Here is a 23,134-nt window from a genome sequence, read left to right as displayed (position 1 = left end):
CTTTACAATATTACTTTAAAAGCAGCTCTACACACACAGTGTATCACAAAAGTAAGTACACCCCTGACATTTCTGCAAATATTTTATTATATCTTTTCATGGGACAACACTATAGAAATAAAACTTGGATATAACTTAGAGTAGTCAGTGTACAGCTTGTATATCAGTGTAGATTTACTGTCTTCTGAAAATAACTCAACACACAGCCATTAATGTCTAAATAGCTGCAACATAAGTGAGTACACCCCACAGTGAACATGTCCAAATTGTGCCCAAAGTGTCAATATTTTGTGTGACCACCATTATTATCCAGCACTGCCTTAACCCTCCTGGGCATGGAATTCACCAGAGCTGCACAGGTTGCTACTGGAATCCTCTTCCACTCCTCCATGATGACATCACGGAGCTGGTGGATGTTAGACACCTTGAACTCCTCCACCTTCCACTTGAGGATGCGCCACAGGTGCTCAATTGGGTTTAGTCCATCACCTTTACCTTCAGCTTCCTCAGCAAGGCAGTTGTCATCTTGGAGGTTGTGTTTGGGGTCGTTATCCTGTTGGAAAACTGCCATGAGGCCCAGTTTTCGAAGGGAGGGGATCATGCTCTGTTTCAGAATGTCACAGTACATGTTGGAATTCATGTTTCCCTCAATGAACTGCAGCTCCCCAGTGCCAGCAACACTCATGCAGCCCAAGACCATGATGCTACCACCACCATGCTCGACTGTAGGCAAGATACAGTTGTCTTGGTACTTCTCACCAGGGCGCCGCCACACATGCTGGACACCATCTGAGCCAAACGAGTTTATCTTGGTCTCGTCAGACCACAAGGCATTCCAGTAATCCATGTTCTTGGACTGCTTGTCTTCAGCAAACTGTTTGCGGGCTTTCTTGTGCGTCAGCTTCCTTCTGGGATGACGACCATGCAGATGGAGTTGATGCAGTGTGCGGCGTATGGTCTGAGCACTGACAGGCTGACCTCCCACGTCTTCAACCTCTGCAGCGATGCTGGCAGCACTCATGTGTCTATTTTTTAAAGCCAACCTCTGGATATGACGCCGAACACGTGGACTCGACTTCTTTGGTCGACCCTGGTGAAGCCTGTTCCGAGTGGAACCTGTCCTGGAAAACCGCTGTATGACCTTGGCCACCATGCTGTAGCTCAGTTTCAGGGTGTTAGCAATCTTCTTATAGCCCAGGCCATCTTTGTGGAGAGCAACAATTCTATTTCTCACATCCTCAGAGAGTTCTTTGCCATGAGGTGCCATGTTGAATATCCAGTGGCCAGTATGAGAGAATTGTACCCAAAACACCAAATTTAACAGCCCTGCTCCCCATTTACACCTGGGACCTTGACACATGACACCAGGGAGGGACGACGACACATTTGGGCACAATTTGGACATGTTCACTGTGGGGTGTACTCACTTATGTTGCAGCTATTTAGACATTAATGGCTGTGTGTTGAGTTATTTTCAGAAGACAGTAAATCTACACTGCTATACAAGCTGTACACTGACTACTCTAAGTTATATCCAAGTTTTAGTTCTATAGTGTCACAGAAATGTGAGGGGTGTACTCACTTTTGTGATACACTGTACATCAGCTTCCTTCTCAAATATTTCATAGCAGCAATAACTCGTCTACTTACAGGTTATAATGATTTTAGTCAACAGTAATGTAGTCATGCATGTGTCGATTGTAGTTGTAGTGAATGTAATCATAGTTCTGGTTGAACTAAAATGATAATATAGTGGTGGTTGATGTCAGTATGACTAGTTGTGGGTGATATAGTAGTGGTTGATGTCAGTATGACTAGTTGTGGGTGATATAGTGGTGGTTGATGTAAGTATGACTAGTTGTGGGTGATATAGTGGTGGTTGATGTCAGTATAACTAATTGTGGGTGATATAGTGGTGGTTGATGTCAATATGACTAGTTGAGGGTGATATTGTGGTGGTTGATGTCAGTATAAATAGTTGTGGGTGATATAGTGGTGGTTGATGTCAGTATGACTAGTTGTGGGTGATATAGTGGTGGTTGATGTCAGTATGACTAGTTGTGGGTGATATAGTGGTGGTTGATGTCAATATGACTAGTTGAGGGTGATATAATGGTAGTTGATGTCAGTATAACTAGTTGAGGGTGATATAGTGGTGGTTGATGTCAGTATGACTAGTTGTGGGTGATATAGTGGTGGTTGATGTCAGTATGACTAGTTGAGGGTGATATAGTGGTGGTTGATGTCAGTATGACTAGTTGTGGGTGATATAGTGGTGGTTGATGTCAGTATGACTAGTTGAGGGTGATATAGTGGTGGTTGATGTCAGTATGACTAGTTGAGGGTGATATAGTAATCGTTGATGTCAGTATGACTAGTTGTGGGTGATATAGTGGTGGTTGATGTCAGTATGACTAGTTGTGGGTGATATAGTGGTCGTTGATGTCAGTATGACTAGTTGAGGGTGATATAGTGGTGGTTGATGTCAGTATGACTAGTTGTGGGTGATATAGTGGTGGTTGATGTCAGTATGACTAGTTGAGGGTGATATAGTGGTGGTTGATGTCAGTATGACTAGTTGAGGGTGATATAGTGGTCGTTGATGTCAGTATGACTAGTTGAGGGTGATATAGTGGTGGTTGATGTCAGTATGACTAGTTGAGGGTGATATAGTGGTGGTTGATGTCAGTATGACTAGTTGTGGGTGATATAGTGGTGGTTGATGTCAGTATGACTAGTTGTGGGTGATATAGTAGTGGTTGATGTCAGTATAACTAGTTGTGGGTGATATAGTGGTGGTTGATGTCAGTATGACTAGTTGAGGGTGACAGTGGTGGTTGAGGTTGGTAAAACTAATTGTGAAGAATATAAAAATGGTTATGGTCGGTTTGACTGTAGCTGTGGTTAATATAGTGGTGCTTGTGGTCTGTATGACTGTGGTTGTGTGTAACAGTGGTGCTTGCACTTGGTAATAATGGTTATATAATAGTAAAAAAAACAAAAAAAAAAGTTTAATATACCTTTGGTTGTGGTTACTAGAGAAGCTTCAGTTGTGGCTGTTGTGGTGGGTGTTGTGGGAGCTGGTGTGGTGAGTGTTGTCAGAGCTGGTGTGGTGGGTGTTGTGGGAGCTGGTGTGGTGGGTGTTGTGGGAGCTGGTATGGTGGGTGTTGTAGGAGCTGGTGTGGTGAGTGTTGTGGGAGCTGGTGTGGTGGGTGTTGTGGGAGCTGGTGTGGTGAGTGTTGTTGGAGCTGGTGCGATGAGTGTTGTAAGAGCTGGTGTGGTGGGTGTTGTTTGACCTGGTGTGGTGGTTGTGGGAGTTGGTGAGGTGGGTGTTGTGGGAGCTGGTGTGGTGAGTGTTGTTGGAGCTGGTGCGATGAGTGTTGTAAGAGCTGGTGTGGTGGGTGTTGTTTGACCTGGTGTGGTGGTTGTGGGAGCTGGTGAGGTGGGTGTTGTGGGAGCTGGTGAGGTGGGTGTTGTGGGAGCTGGTGTGGTGAGTGTTGTGGGAGCTGGTGTGGTGGTTGTAGGAGCTGGTGTGGTGGTTGTTGTAGGAGCTGGTGTGGTGGTTGTGGCAGTTGGTGTGGTGAGTGTTGTGGGAGCTGGTGTGGTGGTTGTGGGAGCTGGTGTGGTGGTTGTTGTGGGAGCTGGTGTGGTGGTTGTGGAAGCTGGTGCGGTGAGTGTTGTGGGAGCTGGTGTGGTGGTTGTGGGAGCTGGTGTGGTGGTTGTTGTGGGAGCTGGTGTGGTGGTTGTGGAAGCTGGTGCGGTGGGTGTTGTGGGAGCTGGTGTGGTGGTTGTTGTGGGAGTTGGTGTGGTGGTTGTGGGAGCTGGTGTGGTGGTTGTGGGAGCTGGTGCGGTAGTTGTTGTTGGAGCTGGTGTGGTGGGTGTTGTGGGAGCTGGTGTGGTGGTTGTTGTGGGAGCTGGTGTGGTAGTTGTTGTGTGAGATGGTGAGGTGGTTGTTGTGGGAGCTGGTGCGGTAGTTGTTGTTGGAGCTGGTGTGGTGGGTGTTGTGTGAGATGGTGAGGTGGTTGTTGTGGGAGCTGGTGTAGTTGGTATTATGGGAGCTGGTGTGGTGGTTGTTGTAGGAGCCGGTGTGGTGGATGTGGGAGCTGTTGTGGTGGGTGTTGTGGGAGCTGGTGTGGTGGGTGTTGTGGGAGCTGGTGCGGTGGGTGTTGTAGGAGCTGGTGTGGTGAGTGTTGTGGGAGCTGGTGTGGTGAGTGTTGTGTGAGCTGGTGTGGTGGGTGTTGTAGGAGCTGGTGTGGTGGGTGTTGTGGGAGCTGGTGTGGTGAGTGTTGTGGGAGCTGGTGTGGTGGGTGTTGTAGGAGCTGGTGTGGTGGGTGTTGTGGGAGCTGGTGTGGTGAGTGTTGTTGGAGCTGGTGCGATGAGTGTTGTAAGAGCTGGTGTGGTGGGTGTTGTTTGACCTGGTGTGGTGGTTGTGGGAGTTGGTGAGGTGGGTGTTGTGGGAGCTGGTGTGGTGAGTGTTGTTGGAGCTGGTGCGATGAGTGTTGTAAGAGCTGGTGTGGTGGGTGTTGTTTGACCTGGTGTGGTGGTTGTGGGAGCTGGTGAGGTGGGTGTTGTGGGAGCTGGTGAGGTGGGTGTTGTGGGAGCTGGTGTGGTGAGTGTTGTGGGAGCTGGTGTGGTGGTTGTAGGAGCTGGTGTGGTGGTTGTTGTAGGAGCTGGTGTGGTGGTTGTGGCAGTTGGTGTGGTGAGTGTTGTGGGAGCTGGTGTGGTGGTTGTGGGAGCTGGTGTGGTGGTTGTTGTGGGAGCTGGTGTGGTGGTTGTGGAAGCTGGTGCGGTGAGTGTTGTGGGAGCTGGTGTGGTGGTTGTGGGAGCTGGTGTGGTGGTTGTTGTGGGAGCTGGTGTGGTGGTTGTGGAAGCTGGTGCGGTGGGTGTTGTGGGAGCTGGTGTGGTGGTTGTTGTGGGAGTTGGTGTGGTGGTTGTGGGAGCTGGTGTGGTGGTTGTGGGAGCTGGTGCGGTAGTTGTTGTTGGAGCTGGTGTGGTGGGTGTTGTGGGAGCTGGTGTGGTGGTTGTTGTGGGAGCTGGTGTGGTAGTTGTTGTGTGAGATGGTGAGGTGGTTGTTGTGGGAGCTGGTGCGGTAGTTGTTGTTGGAGCTGGTGTGGTGGGTGTTGTGTGAGATGGTGAGGTGGTTGTTGTGGGAGCTGGTGTAGTTGGTATTATGGGAGCTGGTGTGGTGGTTGTTGTAGGAGCCGGTGTGGTGGATGTGGGAGCTGTTGTGGTGGGTGTTGTGGGAGCTGGTGTGGTGGGTGTTGTGGGAGCTGGTGCGGTGGGTGTTGTAGGAGCTGGTGTGGTGAGTGTTGTGGGAGCTGGTGTGGTGAGTGTTGTGTGAGCTGGTGTGGTGGGTGTTGTAGGAGCTGGTGTGGTGGGTGTTGTGGGAGCTGGTGTGGTGAGTGTTGTGGGAGCTGGTGTGGTGGGTGTTGTAGGAGCTGGTGTGGTGGGTGTTGTGGGAGCTGGTGTGGTGAGTGTTGTTGGAGCTGGTGCGATGAGTGTTGTAAGAGCTGGTGTGGTGGGTGTTGTTTGACCTGGTGTGGTGGTTGTGGGAGTTGGTGTGGTGGTTGTTGTGGGAGCTGGTGTGGTGAGTGTTGTGGGAGCTGGTGTGGTGATTGTAGGAGCTGGTGTGGTGAGTGTTGTCGAAGCTGGTCCGGTGGTTGTGGGAGCTGGTGTGGTGGTTGTTGTAGGAGCTGGTGTGGTGGTTGTGGGAGTTGGTGTGGTGAGTGTTGTGGGAGCTGGTGTGGTGGTTGTGGGAGCTGGTGTGGTGGTTGTTGTGGGAGCTGGTGTGGTGGTTGTGGAAGCTGGTGCGGTGGGTGTTGTGGGAGCTGGTGTGGTGGTTGTGGGAGCTGGTGTGGTGGTTGTTGTAGGAGCTGGTGTGGTGGTTGTGGAAGCTGGTGCGGTGGGTGTTGTGGGAGCTGGTGTGGTGGTTGTTGTGGGAGTTGGTGTGGTGGTTGTGGGAGCTGGTGTGGTGGTTGTGGGAGCTGGTGCGGTAGTTGTTGTTGGAGCTGGTGTGTTGGGTGTTGTGGGAGCTGGTGTGGTGGTTGTTGTGGGAGCTGGTGTGGTAGTTGTTGTGTGAGATGGTGAGGTGGTTGTTGTGGGAGCTGGTGTAGTTGGTATTATGGGAGCTGGTGTGGTGGTTGTTGTAGGAGTCGGTGTGGTGGTTGTAGGAGCTGGTGTGGTGAGTGTTGTCAGAGCTGGTGTGGTGGGTGTTGTGGGAGCTGGTGTGGTGGGTGTTGTGGGAGCTGGTGTGGTGAGTGTTGTGTGAGCTGGTGTGGTGGGTGTTGTAGGAGCTGGTGTGGTGGGTGTTGTGGGAGCTGGTGTGGTGAGTGTTGTTGGAGCTGGTGCGATGAGTGTTGTAAGAGCTGGTGTGGTGGGTGTTGTTTGACCTGGTGTGGTGGTTGTGGGAGTTGGTGTGGTGGTTGTGGGAGCTGGTGAGGTGGGTGTTGTGGGAGCTGGTGAGGTGGGTGTTGTGGGAGCTGGTGTGGTGAGTGTTGTGGGAGCTGGTGTGGTGGTTGTAGGAGCTGGTGTGGTGAGTGTTGTCGAAGCTGGTCCGGTGGTTGTGGGAGCTGGTGTGGTGGTTGTTGTAGGAGCTGGTGTGGTGGTTGTGGGAGTTGGTGTGGTGAGTGTTGTGGGAGCTGGTGTGGTGGTTGTGGGAGCTGGTGTGGTGGTTGTTGTGGGAGCTGGTGTGGTGGTTGTGGAAGCTGGTGCGGTGGGTGTTGTGGGAGCTGGTGTGGTGGTTGATGTGGGAGCTGGTGTGGTGGTTGTGGAAGCTGGTGCGGTGGGTGTTGTGGGAGCTGGTGTGGTGGTTGTTGTCGAAGCTGGTGTGGTGGTTGTTGTGGGAGCTGGTGTGGTGGTTGTTGTGGGAGTTGGTGTGGTGGTTGTTGTGGAAGCTGGTGCGGTGGGTGTTGTGGGAGCTGGTGTGGTGGTTGTTGTGGGAGTTGGTGTGGTGGTTGTGGGAGCTGGTGACGTGGTTGTGGGAGCTGGTGCGGTAGTTGTTGTTGGAGCTGGTGTGGTGGGTGTTGTGGGAGCTGGTGTGGTGGTTGTTGTGGGAGCTGGTGTGGTAGTTGTTGTGTGAGATGGTGAGGTGGTTGTTGTGGGAGCTGGTGTAGTTGGTATTATGGGAGCTGGTGTGGTGGTTGTTGTAGGAGCCGGTGTGGTGGTTGTGGGAGCTTGTGTGGTGGGTGTTGTGGGAGCTGGTGTGGTAGTTGTTGTGGGAGCTGGTGTGGTGGGTATTATGGGAGCTGGTGTGGTAGTTGTTGTGGGAGCTGGTGTAGTGGGTATTATGGGAGCTGGTGTGGTGGTGGTTGTAGGAGCCGGTGTGGTGGTTGTGGAAGCTGGTGTGGTGGTTGTTGTAGGAGCCGGTGTGGTGGTTGTGGGAGCTGGTGTGGTGGTGGTTGTGGGAGCTGGTGAGGTGGGTGTTGTGGGAGCTGGTGTGGTGGTTGTTGTAGGAGCCGGTGTGGTGGTTGTGGGAGCTGGTGTGTTGGTTGTTGTTGGAGCTGGTGTAGTGGGTGTTGTGGAAGTTGGTGTGGTGGTTGTTGTAGGAGCCGGTGTGGTGGTTGTGGGAGCTGGTGTGGTGGTTGTTGTTGGAGCTGGTGTAGTGGTTGTTGTGGGAGTTGGTGTGGTGGTTGTTGTAGGAGCCGGTGTGGTGGTTGTGGGAGCTGGTGTGGTGAGTGATGTGGTGGTTGTTGTGGGAGCTGGTGTGGTGGTTGTGGGAGCTGGTGTGGTAGTTGTTGTGGGAGCTGGTGTGGTAGTTGTTGTGGGAGCTGGTGTGGTAGTTTTTGTGGGAGCTGGTGTGGTGGGTATTATGGGAGCTGGTGTGGTGGTTGTTGTGGAAGCTGGTGTGGTGAGTATTATGGGAGCTGGTGTGGTGGGTGTTGTGGGAGCTGGTGTGGTGGGTATTATGGGAGCTGGTGTGGTAGTTGTGGGAGCTGGTGTGGTGAGTGATGTGGTGGTTGTTGTGGGAGCTGGTGTGGTGGTTGTGGGAGCTGGTGTGGTAGTTGTTGTGGGAGATGGTGTGGTGGTTGTGGGAGCTGGTGTGGTGAGTATTATGGGAGCTGGTGTGGTGAGTGATGTGGTGGTTGTTGTGGGAGCTGGTGTGGTGGTTGTGGGAGCTGGTGTGGTAGTTGTTGTGGGAGATGGTGTGGTGGTTGTGGGAGCTGGTGTGGTGAGTATTATGGGAGCTGGTGTAGTTGTTGTTGTGGGAGCTGGTGTGGTGAGTATTATTGGAGCTGGTGTATTGGGTGTTGTGGGAGCTGGTGTAGTGGGTTTTATGGGAGCTGGTGTGGTGAGTATTATGGGAGCTGGTGTGGTAGTTGTTGTGGGAGCTGGTGTGGTGGATGTTGTGGGAGCTGGTGTAGTTGTTGTTGTGGGAGCTGGTGTGGTGAGTATTATTGGAGCTGGTGTATTGGGTGTTGTGGGAGCTGGTGTAGTGGGTTTTATGGGAGCTGGTGTGGTGAGTATTATGGGAGCTGGTGTGGTAGTTGTTGTGGGAGCTGGTGTGGTGGTTGTTGTGGGAGCTGGTGTGGTGGATGTTGTGGGAGCTGGTGTGGTGAGTATTATGGGAGCTGGTGTGGTAGTTGTTGTGGGAGTTAGTGTGGTGAGTATTATGGGAGCTGGTGTAGTAGTTGTTGTGGGAGCTGGTGTGGTGAGTATTATGGGAGCTGGTGTGGTAGTTGTTGTGGGAGTTGGTGTGGTGGGTATTATGGGAGCTGGTGTGGTAGTTGTTGTGGGAGCTGGTGTGGTAGTTGTGGGAGCTGGTGTGGTTGGTATTATGGGAGCTGGTGTGGTAGTTGTGGGAGCTGGTGTGGTGGGTATTATGGGAGCTGGTGTGGTAGTTGTGGGAACTGGTGTGGTGGTAGTTGTGGGAGCTGGTGTGGTGAGTATTATGGGAGCTGGTGTAGTAGTTGTTGTGGGAGCTGGTGTGGTGAGTATTATGGGAGCTGGTGTAGTAGTTGTTGTGGGAGCTGGTGTGGTGAGTATTATGGGAGCTGGTGTAGTTGTTGTTGTGGGAGCTGGTGTGGTGAGTATTATGGGAGCTGGTGTATTGGGTGTTGCGGGAGCTGGTGTAGTGGGTATTATGGGAGCTGGTGTAGTTGTTGTTGTGGGAGCTGGTGTGGTGAGTATTATGGGAGCTGGTGTGGTAGTTGTTGTGGGAGTTGGTGTGGTGAGTATTATGGGAGCTGGTGTGGTAGTTGTTGTGGGAGCTGGTGTGGTGAGTATTATGGGAGCTGGTGTAGTTGTTGTTGTGGGAGCTGGTGTGGTGAGTATTATGGGAGCTGGTGTGGTGGATGTTGTGGGAGCTGGTGTGGTGAGTATTATGGGAGCTGGTGTGGTAGTTGTTGTGGGAGTTGGTGTGGTGAGTATTATGGGAGCCGGTGTAGTAGTTGTTGTGGGAGCTGGTGTGGTAAGTATTATGGGAGCCGGTGTGGTGGTTGTGGGAGCTGGTGTGGTGGTTGTTGTTGGAGCTGGTGTAGTGGGTGTTGTGGGAGTTGGTGTGGTGGTTGTTGTAGGAGCCGGTGTGGTGGTTGTGGGAGCTGGTGTGGTGAGTGATGTGGTGGTTGTTGTGGGAGCTGGTGTGGTGGTTGTGGGAGCTGGTGTGGTAGTTGTTGTGGGAGATGGTGTGGTGGTTTTGGGAGCTGGTGTGGTGAGTGATGTGATGGTTGTTGTGGGAGCTGGTGTGGTAGTTGTTGTGGTAGTTGTTGTGGGAGCTGGTGTAATGGGTATTATGGGAGCTGGTGTGGTAGTTTTTGTGGGAGCTGGTGTGGTGGGTATTATGGGAGCTGGTGTGGTGGTTGTTGTGGAAGCTGGTGTGGTGAGTATTATGGAAGCTGGTGTGGTGGGTGTTGTGGGAGCTGGTGTGGTGGGTATTATGGGAGCTGGTGTGGTAGTTGTTGTGGGAGCTGGTGTGGTAGTTGTGGGAGCTGGTGTGGTGGGTATTATGGGAGCTGGTGTGGTAGTTGTTGTGGGAGCTGGTGTGGTAGTTGTGGGAGCTGGTGTGGTGGGTATTATGGGAGCTGGTGTGGTAGTTGTGGGAGCTGGTGTGGTCGGTATTATGGGAGCTGGTGTGGTAGTTGTGGGAACTGGTGTGGTGGTAGTTGTGGGAGCTGGTGTGGTGAGTATTATGGGAGCTGGTGTGGTAGTTGTTGTGGGAGCTGGTGTGGTGGATGTTGTGGGAGCTGGTGTGGTGGTAGTTGTGGGAGCTGGTGTGGTGAGTATTATGGGAGCTGGTGTGGTAGTTGTTGTGGGAGCTGGTGTGGTGAGTATTATGGGAGCTGGTGTAGTTGTTGTTGTGGGAGCTGGTGTGGTGAGTATTATGGGAGCTGGTGTAGTAGTTGTTGTGGGAGCTGGTGTGGTGAGTATTATGGGAGCTGGTGTAGTAGTTGTTGTGGGAGCTGGTGTGGTGAGTATTATGGGAGCTGGTGTGGTGGTTGTTGTGGGAGCTGGTGTGGTGGATGTTGTGGGAGCTGGTGTGGTGGTAGTTGTGGGAGCTGGTGTGGTGAGTATTATGGGAGCTGGTGTGGTAGTTGTTGTGGGAGCTGGTGTGGTGGATGTTGTGGGAGCTGGTGTGGTGGTAGTTGTGGGAGCTGGTGTGGTGAGTATTATGGGAGCTGGTGTAGTAGTTGTTGTGGGAGCTGGTGTGGTGAGTATTATGGGAGCTGGTGTAGTTGTTGTTGTGGGAGCTGGTGTGGTGAGTATTATGGGAGCTGGTGTGGTAGTTGTTGTGGGAGTTGGTGTGGTGAGTATTATGGGAGCTGGTGTAGTAGTTGTTGTGGGAGCTGGTGTGGTGAGTATTATGGGAGCTGGTGTAGTAGTTGTTGTGGGAGCTGGTGTGGTGAGTATTATGGGAGCTGGTGTGGTGGTTGTTGTGGGAGCTGGTGTGGTGAGTATTATGGGAGCTGGTGTGGTAGTTGTTGTGGGAGCTGGTGTGGTGAGTATTATGGGAGCTGGTGTAGTTGTTGTTGTGGGAGCTGGTGTGGTGGGTATTATGGGAGCTGGTGTGGTGGGTGTTGTGGGAGCTGGTGTGGTGAGTATTATTGGAGCTGGTGTATTGGGTGTTGTGGGAGCTGGTGTAGTGGGTTTTATGGGAGCTGGTGTGGTGAGTATTATGGGAGCTGGTGTGGTAGTTGTTGTGGGAGCTGGTGTGGTGGATGTTGTGGGAGCTGGTGTGGTGAGTATTATGGGAGCTGGTGTGGTAGTTGTTGTGGGAGTTAGTGTGGTGAGTATTATGGGAGCTGGTGTAGTAGTTGTTGTGGGAGCTGGTGTGGTGAGTATTATGGGAGCTGGTGTAGTAGTTGTTGTGGGAGCTGGTGTGGTGAGTATTATGGGAGCTGGTGTGGTAGTTGTTGTGGGAGCTGGTGTGGTGGATGTTGTGGGAGCTGGTGTGGTGAGTATTATGGGAGCTGGTGTGGTAGTTGTTGTGGGAGTTAGTGTGGTGAGTATTATGGGAGCTGGTGTAGTAGTTGTTGTGGGAGCTGGTGTGGTGAGTATTATGGGAGCTGGTGTGGTAGTTGTTGTGGGAGTTGGTGTGGTGGGTATTATGGGAGCTGGTGTGGTAGTTGTTGTGGGAGCTGGTGTGGTAGTTGTGGGAGCTGGTGTGGTTGGTATTATGGGAGCTGGTGTGGTAGTTGTGGGAGCTGGTGTGGTGGGTATTATGGGAGCTGGTGTGGTAGTTGTGGGAGCTGGTGTGGTGGGTATTATGGGAGCTGGTGTGGTAGTTGTGGGAACTGGTGTGGTGGTAGTTGTGGGAGCTGGTGTGGTGAGTATTATGGGAGCTGGTGTAGTAGTTGTTGTGGGAGCTGGTGTGGTGAGTATTATGGGAGCTGGTGTAGTAGTTGTTGTGGGAGCTGGTGTGGTGAGTATTATGGGAGCTGGTGTAGTTGTTGTTGTGGGAGCTGGTGTGGTGAGTATTATGGGAGCTGGTGTATTGGGTGTTGCGGGAGCTGGTGTAGTGGGTATTATGGGAGCTGGTGTAGTTGTTGTTGTGGGAGCTGGTGTGGTGAGTATTATGGGAGCTGGTGTGGTAGTTGTTGTGGGAGTTGGTGTGGTGAGTATTATGGGAGCTGGTGTGGTAGTTGTTGTGGGAGCTGGTGTGGTGAGTATTATGGGAGCTGGTGTAGTTGTTGTTGTGGGAGCTGGTGTGGTGGATGTTGTGGGAGCTGGTGTGGTGGATGTTGTGGGAGCTGGTGTGGTAGTTGTTGTTGGAGTTGGTGTGGTGAGTATTATGGGAGCTGGTGTGGTAGTTGTTGTGGGAGTTGGTGTAGTGGGTATTATGGGAGCTGGTGTGGTAGTTTTTGTGGGAGCTGGTGTGGTGGGTGTTGTGGGAGCTGGTGTGGTGGGTATTATGAGAGCTGGTGTGATGGTTGTTGTGGGAGCTGGTGTGGTGGGTTTTATGAGAGCTGGTGTGGTGGGTGTTGTAGGAGCCGGTGTGGTGGGTATTATGAGAGCTGGTGTGGTGGTTGTTGTGGGAGCTGGTGTGGTGGGTATTATGGGAGCTGGTGTGGTGGGTGTTGTGGGAGCTGGTGTTGTGGGTATTATGGGAGCTGGTGTGGTAGTTGTTGTGGGAGCTGGTGTGGTAGTTGTTGTGGGAGCTGGTGTGGTGGTTGTTGTGGGAGCTGGTGTGGTGGATGTTGTGGGAGCTGGTGTGGTGGGTATTATGGGAGCTGGTGTGGTGGGTGTTGTGGGAGCTGGTGTGGTGGGTATTATGGGAGCTGGTGTGGTAGTTGTTGTGGGAGCTGGTGTGGTGGGTGTTGTGGGAGCTGGTGTGGTGGGTATTATGGGAGCTGGTGTGGTGGGTGTTGTGGGAGCTGGTGTGGTGGGTATTATGGGAGCTGGTGTGGTAGTTGTTGTGGGAGCTGGTGTGGTGGATGTTGTGGGAGCTGGTGTAGTGGGTATTATGGGAGCTGGTGTGGCAGTCGTTGTGGGAGCTGGTGTGGTAGTTGTTGTGGGAGCTGGTGTGGTGGGTGTTGTGGGAGCTGGTGTAGTGGGTATTATGGGAGCTGGTGTGGTAGTTGTTGTGGGAGCTGGTGTAGTGGGTATTATTGGACCTGGTGTGGTGGGTGTTGTGGGAGCTGGTGTAGTGGGTATTATGGGAGCTGGTGTGGTGGATGTTGTGGGAGCTGGTGTAGTGGGTATTATGGGAGCTGGTGTGGTGGGTATTATGGGAGCTGGTGTGGTAGTTGTTGTGGGAGCTGGTGTAGTGGGTATTATGGGAGCTAGTGTGGTGGGTATTATGGGAGCTGGTGTGGTAGTTGTTGTGGGAGTTGGTGTGGTGAGTATTATGGGAGCTGGTGTAGTAGTTGTTGTGGGAGCTGGTGTGGTGAGTATTATGGGAGCTGGTGTGGTAGTTGTTGTGGGAGCTGGTGTGGTGGATGTTGTGGGAGCTGGTGTAGTGGGTATTATGGGAGCTGGTGTAGCAGTTGTTGTGGGAGTTGGTGTGGTGAGTATTATGGGAGCTGGTGTAGTGGGTATTATGGGAGCTGGTGTGGTGGTTGTTGTGGGAGCTGGTGTGGTGGTTGTGGGAGTTGGTGTGGGTGTTGTGGGAGCTGGTGTGGTGAGTATTATGGGAGCTGGTGTGGTAGTTGTTGTGGGAGCTGGTGTAGTGGGTATAATGGGAGCTAGTGTGGTAGTTGTTGTGGGAGCTTGTGTGGTAGTTGTTGTGGGAGCTGGTGTGGTGAGTATTATGGAAGCTGGTGTGGTAGTTGTTGTGGGAGCTGGTGTAGTGGGTATAATGGGAGCTGGTGTGGTAGTTGTTGTGGGAGCTGGTGTGGTAGTTGTTGTGGGAGCTGGTGTAGTGGGTATAATGGGAGCTGGTGTGGTAGTTGTTGTGGGAGCTGGTGTGGTGAGTATTATGGAAGCTGGTGTGGTAGTTGTTGTGGGAGCTGGTGTGGTGAGTATTATGGAAGCTGGTGTGGTAGTTGTTGTGGGAGCTGGTGTGGTAGTTGTTGTGGGAGCTGGTGTAGTGGGTATAATGGGAGCTGGTGTGGTAGTTGTTGTGGGAGCTGGTGTAGTGGGTATAATGGGAGCTGGTGTGGTAGTTGTTGTGGGAGCTGGTGTGGTGGGTGTTGTGGGAGCTGGTGTGATGGGTGTTGTGGGAGCTGGTGTGGTGGGTGTTGTGGGAGCTGGTGTGGTAGTTGTTGTGGGAGCTGGTGTGGTGGTTGTTGTGGGAGCTGATGTGCTGGGTGTTGTGGGAGCTGGTGTGGTAGTTGTTGTGGGAGCTGGTGTGGTGAGTATTATGGGAGCTGGTGTGGTAGTTGTTGTGGGAGCTGGTGTGGTGGGTGTTGTGGGAGCTGGTGTGGTGAGTATTATGGGAGCTGGTGTGGTGGTTGTTATGGGAGCTGGTGTGGTGAGTATTATGGGAGCTGGTGTGGTGGTTGTTGTGGGAGCTGGTGTGGTGGTTGTTGTGGGAGCTGGTGTGGTGGTTGTTGTGGGAGCTGGTGTGGTGAGTATTATGGGAGCTGGTGTGGTGGTTGTTGTGGGAGCTGGTGTGGTGGTTGTTGTGGGAGCTGGTGTATTGGGAGCTGGTGTGGTGAGTATTATGGGAGCTGGTGTGATGGTTGTTGTGGGAGCTGGTGTGGTGGTTGTTGTGGGAGCTGGTGTAGTGGGTATTATGGGAGCTGGTGTGGTGGTTGTTGTGGGAGCTGGTGTGGTGGTTGTTGTGGGAGCTGGTGTGGTGGTTGTTGTGGGAGCTGGTGTATTGGGTGTTGTGGGAGCTGGTGTAGTGGGTATTATGGGAGCTGGTGTGGTGGGTGTTGTGGGAGCTGGTGTGGTGGTTGTTGTGGGAGCTGGTGTGGTGGTTGTTGTGGGAGCTGGTGTATTGGGTGTTGTGGGAGCTGGTGTAGTGGGTATTATGGGAGCTGGTGTGGTGGGTGTTGTGGGAGCTGGTGTGGTAGTTGTTATGGGAGTTGGTGTGGTGGGTGTTGTGGGAGCTGGTGTAGTGGGTATTATGGGAGCTGGTGTGGTGGGTGTTGTGGGAGCTGGTGTAGTGGGTATTATGGGAGTTGGTGTGGTGGGTGTTGTGGGAGCTGGTGTAGTGGGTATTATGGGAGCTGGTGTAGTGGGTATTATGGGAGCTGGTGTAGTGGGCATTATGGGAGCTGGTGTGGTGGTTGTTGTGGGAGCTGGTGTAGTGGGTATTATGGGAGCTGGTGTGGTGGTTGTTGTGGGAGCTGGTGTGGTGGTTGTGGGAGTTGGTGTGGGTGTTGTGGGAGCTGGTGTGGTGAGTATTATGGGAGCTGGTGTGGTAGTTGTTGTGGGAGCTGGTGTAGTGGGTATAATGGGAGCTAGTGTGGTAGTTGTTGTGGGAGCTTGTGTGGTGAGTATTATGGAAGCTGGTGTAGTTGTTGTTGTGGGAGCTGGTGTGGTGAGTATTATGGAAGCTGGTGTGGTAGTTGTTGTGGGAGCTGGTGTAGTGGGTATAATGGGAGCTGGTGTGGTAGTTGTTGTGGGAGCTGGTGTGGTAGTTGTTGTGGGAGCTGGTGTAGTGGGTATAATGGGAGCTGGTGTGGTAGTTGTTGTGGGAGCTGGTGTGGTGAGTATTATGGAAGCTGGTGTGGTAGTTGTTGTGGGAGCTGGTGTGGTGAGTATTATGGAAGCTGGTGTGGTAGTTGTTGTGGGAGCTGGTGTGGTAGTTGTTGTGGGAGCTGGTGTAGTGGGTATAATGGGAGCTGGTGTGGTAGTTGTTGTGGGAGCTGGTGTAGTGGGTATAATGGGAGCTGGTGTGGTAGTTGTTGTGGGAGCTGGTGTGGTGGGTGTTGTGGGAGCTGGTGTGATGGGTGTTGTGGGAGCTGGTGTGGTGGGTGTTGTGGGAGCTGGTGTGGTAGTTGTTGTGGGAGCTGGTGTGGTGGTTGTTGTGGGAGCTGATGTGCTGGGTGTTGTGGGAGCTGGTGTGGTGAGTATTATGGGAGCTGGTGTGGTAGTTGTTGTGGGAGCTGGTGTGGTGGGTGTTGTGGGAGCTGGTGTGGTGAGTATTATGGGAGCTGGTGTGGTGGTTGTTATGGGAGCTGGTGTGGTGAGTATTATGGGAGCTGGTGTGGTGGTTGTTGTGGGAGCTGGTGTGGTGGTTGTTGTGGGAGCTGGTGTGGTGAGTATTATGGGAGCTGGTGTGGTAGTTGTTGTGGGAGCTGGTGTGGTGGGTGTTGTGGGAGCTGGTGTGGTGAGTATTATGGGAGCTGGTGTGGTGGTTGTTATGGGAGCTGGTGTGGTGAGTATTATGGGAGCTGGTGTGATGGTTGTTGTGGGAGCTGGTGTGGTGGTTGTTGTGGGAGCTGGTGTAGTGGGTATTATGGGAGCTGGTGTGGTGGTTGTTGTGGGAGCTGGTGTGGTGGTTGTTGTGGGAGCTGGTGTGGTGGTTGTTGTGGGAGCTGGTGTATTGGGTGTTGTGGGAGCTGGTGTAGTGGGTATTATGGGAGCTGGTGTGGTGGGTGTTGTGGGAGCTGGTGTGGTGGTTGTTGTGGGAGCTGGTGTGGTGGTTGTTGTGGGAGCTGGTGTATTGGGTGTTGTGGGAGCTGGTGTAGTGGGTATTATGGGAGCTGGTGTGGTGGGTGTTGTGGGAGCTGGTGTGGTGGTTGTTGTGGGAGCTGGTGTGGTAGTTGTTATGGGAGTTGGTGTGGTGGGTGTTGTGGGAGCTGGTGTAGTGGGTATTATGGGAGCTGGTGTGGTGGGTGTTGTGGGAGCTGGTGTAGTGGGTATTATGGGAGTTGGTGTGGTGGGTGTTGTGGGAGCTGGTGTAGTGGGTATTATGGGAGCTGGTGTAGTGGGTATTATGGGAGCTGGTGTAGTGGGCATTATGGGAGCTGGTGTGGTGGTTGTTGTGGGAGCTGGTGTAGTTGGTATTATGGGAGCTGGTGTGTTGGGTGTTGTGGGAGCTGGTGTAGTTGGTATTATGGGAGCTGGTGTGTTGGGTGTTGTGGGAGCTGGTGTGGTGGGTGTTGGAGCTGGTGTGGTGGGTATTATGGGAGCTGGTGTGGTAGTTGTTATGGGAGTTGGTGTGGTGGTTGTTGTGGGAGCTGTGGTGGTGGGTTGAGTTGTGGTGGGTTGAGTTGTTGTGAGTGGATTTACTGTAACGGCTGAAAAAAACATTAATAACTTTAATAGTTGAATCTTCACTGGATTGATAAAATATTTAGACCGTTTGACTTATGTAGACTTGTGTTGACGACGTGAAAATGTGTTCTTAGTTTTTTAGTATATTTATGAATTTTAACCCGACATGTACACCACCACTGTGATGACATGTCCCCCCCCCCCCCCCCCCCCCCCCCCCCTTCCCCAACATACATGCAGTTATTGCCCGTCTCTATTTGCCTCAACTGGATCCAGCCAAGATATTAGAGACCGCAAGCTCGAGATGTCCGCAGTGGTAAGCCAGCTCAGTGACCCACCCAGCACCCTCCCATTTTTCATGGCAGATCTGGATGTCAGGCATAACATGAACCCTTATCTTCAAGTCTCTTCTCGGCTTTTCGATGTGGTTTAAGTCGGGGCTTTGGCTGGACCGCTCAGGTACATTGAGAGAATAGTCCTGAAGCCACTACATTGTTGTTTTGACTGTTGAAAGGTGAATTTCTACCCCAGTCTGAGCCTGTTTGCACATAGGAGGGGTTTTCCTGTAGGCTGCTGTTATTTTCATTATTTGTCTCTCACAACACGATGCCCTTTTAAGGCCTCCATAAGTACTGTAAAAGTTATTTATTAAATACTAAAAAGTGCTTATAAAAGTGTAACAACGATCCATTAAGAACTCTTCAAATAAACTGTAAATTAAAATCCATCATGTTTACTTCAGAAGTCGTATTTACCTTCTCGTTTTTGTCTAACGTGAGGCTGCAGTCTGTCTGTGTAATTAAACTAAAGAAAAAAGAAAAAATATCACAAAATCAAAATACAGCATAATGAGGTCACATATAAAATCATGGAACTATACAAGTATCAGATTATAAAACAATAGTTCATTTTAAGTTCTATTCTATAATCTTTTTATATACACCAGTTAGCAGTGGATGTGGCAGAAACAACTAAATTCAATCATTAAGAGAGCTGTCCACATACTTTTGGCCATATACAGTGGGGCCAAAAAGTATTTAGTCAGCCACTGATTGTGCAAGTTCTCCTACTTAGAAAGATGAGAGAGGTCTGTAATTTTCATCATAGGTACACTTCAACTATGAGAGACAAAATGAGAAAAAAAAATCCAGGAAATCACATTGTAGGATTTTTAAAGAATTTATTTGTAAATTATGGTGGAAAATAAGTATTTGGTCAATAACAAAAGTTCAACTCAATACTTTGTAACATAACCTTTGTTGGCAATGACAGAGGTCAAACGTTTCCTGTAAGTCTTCACCAGGTTTGCACACACTGTAGCTGGTATTTTGGCCCATTCCTCCATGCAGATCTCCTCTAGAGCAGTGATGTTTTGGGGCTGTCGCTGGGCAACACGGACTTTCGACTCCCTCCACAAATTTTCTATGGGGTTGAGGTCTGGAGACTGGCTAGGCCGCTCCAGGACCTTGAAATGCTTTTTACGGAGCCACTCCTTCGTTGCCCGAGCGGTGTGTTTGGGATCATTGTCATGCTGGAAGACCCAGCCACGTTCCATCTTCAATGCTCTCACTGATGGAAGGAGGTTTTGGCTTAAAAGCTCACGATACATGGCCCCGTTCATTCTTCCCTTAACACGGATCAGTCGTCCTGTCCCCTTTGCAGAGAAACAGCCCCAAAGCATGATGTTTCCACCCCCATGCTTCACAGTAGGTATGGTGTTCTTGGGATGCAACTCAGCATTCTTCTTCCTCCAAACACGACGAGTTGAGTTTTTACCAAAAAGTTCCATTTTGGTTTCATCTGGCCACATGATATTCTCCCAATCCTCTTCTGGATCATCCATATGCTCTCTGGCAAACTTCAGACGGGCCTGGACATGTACTGGCTTAAGCAGGGGGACATGCCTGGCATTGCAGGATTTGAGTCCCTCTCGGCGTAGTGTGTTACTGATGGTAGCCTTTGTTACTTTGGTCCCAGCTCTCTGCAGGTCATTCATCAGGTCCCTCCGTGTAGTTCTGGGATTTTTGCTCACCGTTCTCATGATCATTTTGACCCCACGGGATGAGATCTTGCGTGGGGCCCCAGATCAAGGGAGATTATCATTGGTCTTGTATGTCTTCCATTTTCTTACAATTGCTCCCACCGTTGATTTATTCACACAACCTGCTTGCCTATTGTAGATTCACTCTTCCCAGCCTGGTGCAGGTCTACAATTTTCTTCCTGGTGTCCTTCGACAGCTCTTTGGTCTTGGCCATGGTTGAGTTTGGAGTCTGACTGTTTGAGGCTGTGGACAGGTGTCTTTTATACAGATAACGAGGTCAAACAGGTGCCATTAATACAGGTAACGAGTGGAGGACTGAAGAGCTTCTTAAAGAAGAAGTTACAGGTCTGTGAGAGCCAGAAATCTTGCTTGTTTGTGGGTGACCAAATACTTATTTTCCACCATAATTTACAAATAAATTCTTTAAAAATCCTACAATGTGATTTCCTGGATTTTTTTTTCTCATTTTGTCTCTCATAGTTGAAGTGTAGCTATGATGAAAATTACAGACCTCTCTCATCTTTCTAAGTAGGAGAACTTGCACAATCAGTGGCTGACTAAATACTTTTTGGCCCCACTGTAGTGTATATAACATCACTGGTAGAATATAAAAACATGCATATTATCTGCCTGCAAATACCCAGTAGAGGTGTTGTGTGGTGTTGAGTGATTACTGGGAGGTGCACCAAATTTACAGTAAAACTAATATTATGACGTTTCCATGAACAAGGAATCAGGAAATAGAAAAACAAGAATCACCTCGAGGTACCAGGTTCAAATAATAGTTGTTCTATTACTCATACAGAACCCAACCCTCACATACCACAGAACTGTGTTCCTCATTTACCAGTAATTCTCATCATACATTTATATTACATTTACATTTTCAGCATTTAGCAGACGCTTTTATCCAAAGCGACTTACATTATACAGTCTAAGCAAGTGAGGGTTAAGGGCCTTGCTCAAGGGCCCAACAATGACAACCTGGCAGTTGTGGGGTTTGAACCAGCAACCTTCTGCTAACTAGTCCAGTACCATAACCACTAGGCTACAACTGTCCCATATAGGTCATACAGTTAGTAATTAAAGTGTACACATGCAGAGGTGTACAGGAAAGAAGTAAAAATACTACTACTAATAATCATAATAATAATAATCATAATAATAATCATAATCATTATAATAATAATAATAATAATAATATTAATAATAATAGTAATATGTATAATACTACTACTAATAATACTAATTTAAAAATAATAATAATAATAATTAAACAATAATATTATAATAATACGTTTAATAATAATAATAATAATAATAATAATAATTTTAATAATAATAATAATAACAATAATCATTAAATAATAATAATTAAAATAAATAATAAAATAATAATAATAATGTGTATAATACTACTACTAATAATAATTTTAATAATAATAATAATTTTAAAATAAATAATTATAAGAATAATTATAATAATAATTTTAATAATATGTATAATACTACTACTACTAATAATAATAATAATAAAATAATAATAATTTTATATATTAATAATTATTTTAATAATAATTATTATAATAACAACAATCAGTATTTTATTATTTTAAAATATAATAATAAAATTAGATTTTTGTATAAAAAAATAATTTTTAATTATTATTATTTTAATAATATGTATAATACTAATAATGATAATAATCATAGTATTAATACTTAGAATGATGATGATAATAATAATAATAATAAAAGTAATAAATAATAAAAAGGTTGTCATGTTGCCACTGTTGGGCCCCTGAGCAAGGCCCTTAACCTTTAATTGCTTGCAGTGTATTTGGTCACAGTTGTAAGTCAAGTGTCTGCTAAATCCCCAAGTGCTATAATATTAGTGTTGTGATTGTAATTGTGATGTGGTGTATCTAAATGTGTAATGATTAGGTGTCACCTTCCCACAGAGCTCATGATTTTAAATCAAATCCTACAGAAATGATCAGATTTATTTAGGTTCCGTCACCATAGAGTTTAAAACAAATATCAGCTTTACCTGTACCAGCATGTTTGAGGTATTAAAGACCTCTTGTGAATCCACCGAGCTCAGATAAATGTGCAAAAGGGCAACAAAAATCAGGTAATAATTTGGTGTTCGGCCTGTAAAATAGTAAAAAATAACAACATTAAAAAGTCTTTCCACGGGCATTTAAACAAAAACACATGGGTGAGTTCTTGGTGTGTTTGTGGGCAGAGTTTGAACTGTCCACTAAAAATACAAACACAAACCCCATTCACGAAAAGTTGGGACGTTGTGTAAAACGCAGTAAAAAGAAAAATCTGTGATGAGGTCATTTTCTTACATCTGTATTTAACTGATAAAAGTAAAAAGAAAAGATTTCCAATGTTTCCAGCTCTTCTGAAAATGGGGTTTGTAGTAACGCTGCTCCGATTTGTGTCACATATTTATTACAGTAAGATGTGAATTTTTAGTCTCATATTAATAGTGTTAAAGAAAACGAGATAATTTGTTCTTAAATGGTTATTTTTGAATAAAAAAAGCACAATAAGTTTCTACTTTAATAAATAAACGTCCATCCTTGATTTACTGGAACAAGACATCTGATGTGAGTGGAGCGAGATTATTTTTCATTGTTAACCTAAGCTTGGCTAGAACCCACTGTTCCAAGTGCTTTGTAATGGATTCAGTCAAACTAGCCCAGAAAACACTGAGACACATCTGTAGTCAGATTTAATTTTATCAGATTTAATACATTTTACTTGGTGTAACTTTTGTTAGAAATAATTGTTGTTTATATGTGTGGTTTGTTTAATGTAATTCTAATTCTAATTTTAGGCCACTGAAAGAAGATGGACAACTTCAGTCTGGTTCCTCTTAAAGTTTCTTTCTTGTGATTTTAATGGAATCTTTTCTGCCCCTGCTCGGCTGCTCAGCAGGGGTTTACTTGAGACAGTGTCTAGTGTAACAAGTGCTCTACATATAAATTAGACTTAAATCAACAGATAATGAATGAGATGTTTTAACACAAGCTACATTAGGCTCAGTTCACATGGAGACTGAAAAATGTAGTTTATTTTACTGAGACTGATGATGAGCTCTCACAATGACCCCGGTGCACCTTAAAAATGGCCATGAGGTTTAAACTTCAGCTAAAGCAGGAGTTTGTAATTATTCATGTAAATGTGTATGTCTGTAAAGAAATACGCTCAACCAAAAAAGACAAATAATATGTTAAAACAAATTTTAAATGTGTAAAATATATAACTTACCTTTTCTGTCCATGATGCTTCTGCAGGTTAAACTTCAGTTTGTAATCACTGCCACACAAAGTGTCAGGAACTAAAACAAGTTTCATTTATAAACTTATACATCATAAACAACAGTTTAAAAAGTGTCAGTGAATAAATTACTACAATAAATGTAAATAAATAAATAAATAAATAACCCCCCAAAATACTGTATTGTTTTTGTAATTATATTAAGTTTCTAATCATATAATGCATGAAACATCTCAACTATTGAACTAACGACACTCCTAAAACTGTCATCATACCAGAAACGAACCATTTAAATATTAAATCATTTTGCATTTTAAAGATTCAAATATTTTATCCATAAATGGTCCGGTGTTGTGCTTCAGTTAGCAATAGACTGTGATTGACTTTTATCAGTACCCCAATAATATTTTGCTTCTACTGCTTCACCCTTCACTCCTGACCGAGGAGGGTCATAACCGTCAGATGTCCCCTCCGACACGTGTGCAGTTCCGACTGCTTCTTTTCACCTGCACCAGACAGGTTCCCATTACCCCTAACTCTGTGCTCTGAGTGGTAATTGCAGCAGTGCACTCCCACCCTCAGATGAGCCAATCATTGTCTGTAAAGGCTCTCGGATGCTACCTGTGCACAAGGTTTTATACATTGTATGTTTGATGGCACCCCGTGCCTCCCTTGTCCAAGTGGCTGTTGGCAACTGAGCCCCGGTATGTAATACAACAACAACTTTTAAAAAGCAAGCTGATCCGTCACATTTC

The 23,134-nt window shown here is 48.3% G+C and overlaps 1 protein-coding gene across 1 annotated transcript; it reads right to left on the bottom strand.

The window, feature by feature from the left end:
- Nucleotides 1-15: 15 nt before the first annotated feature.
- Nucleotides 16-22,383, bottom strand: LOC134332852 (proteoglycan 4-like). Its single transcript, XM_063014685.1, has 5 exons — nucleotides 22,371-22,383; nucleotides 9,435-9,638; nucleotides 7,949-8,135; nucleotides 6,901-7,777; nucleotides 16-27 (listed from the first exon to the last, which is right to left on the bottom strand). Exons 1-5 carry the CDS (start codon nucleotides 22,381-22,383, stop codon nucleotides 16-18), a joined length of 1,293 nt encoding a protein of 430 aa, XP_062870755.1.
- Nucleotides 22,384-23,134: the final 751 nt, after the last annotated feature.

This window comes from Trichomycterus rosablanca, chromosome 18, assembly GCF_030014385.1.
Source record: "Trichomycterus rosablanca isolate fTriRos1 chromosome 18, fTriRos1.hap1, whole genome shotgun sequence".
NCBI classification, from domain to species: Eukaryota; Metazoa; Chordata; class Actinopteri; order Siluriformes; family Trichomycteridae; genus Trichomycterus; species Trichomycterus rosablanca.
Note: the sequence above shows the minus strand (reverse complement) of the source record. Positions and strands in the feature narration are given on the sequence as shown.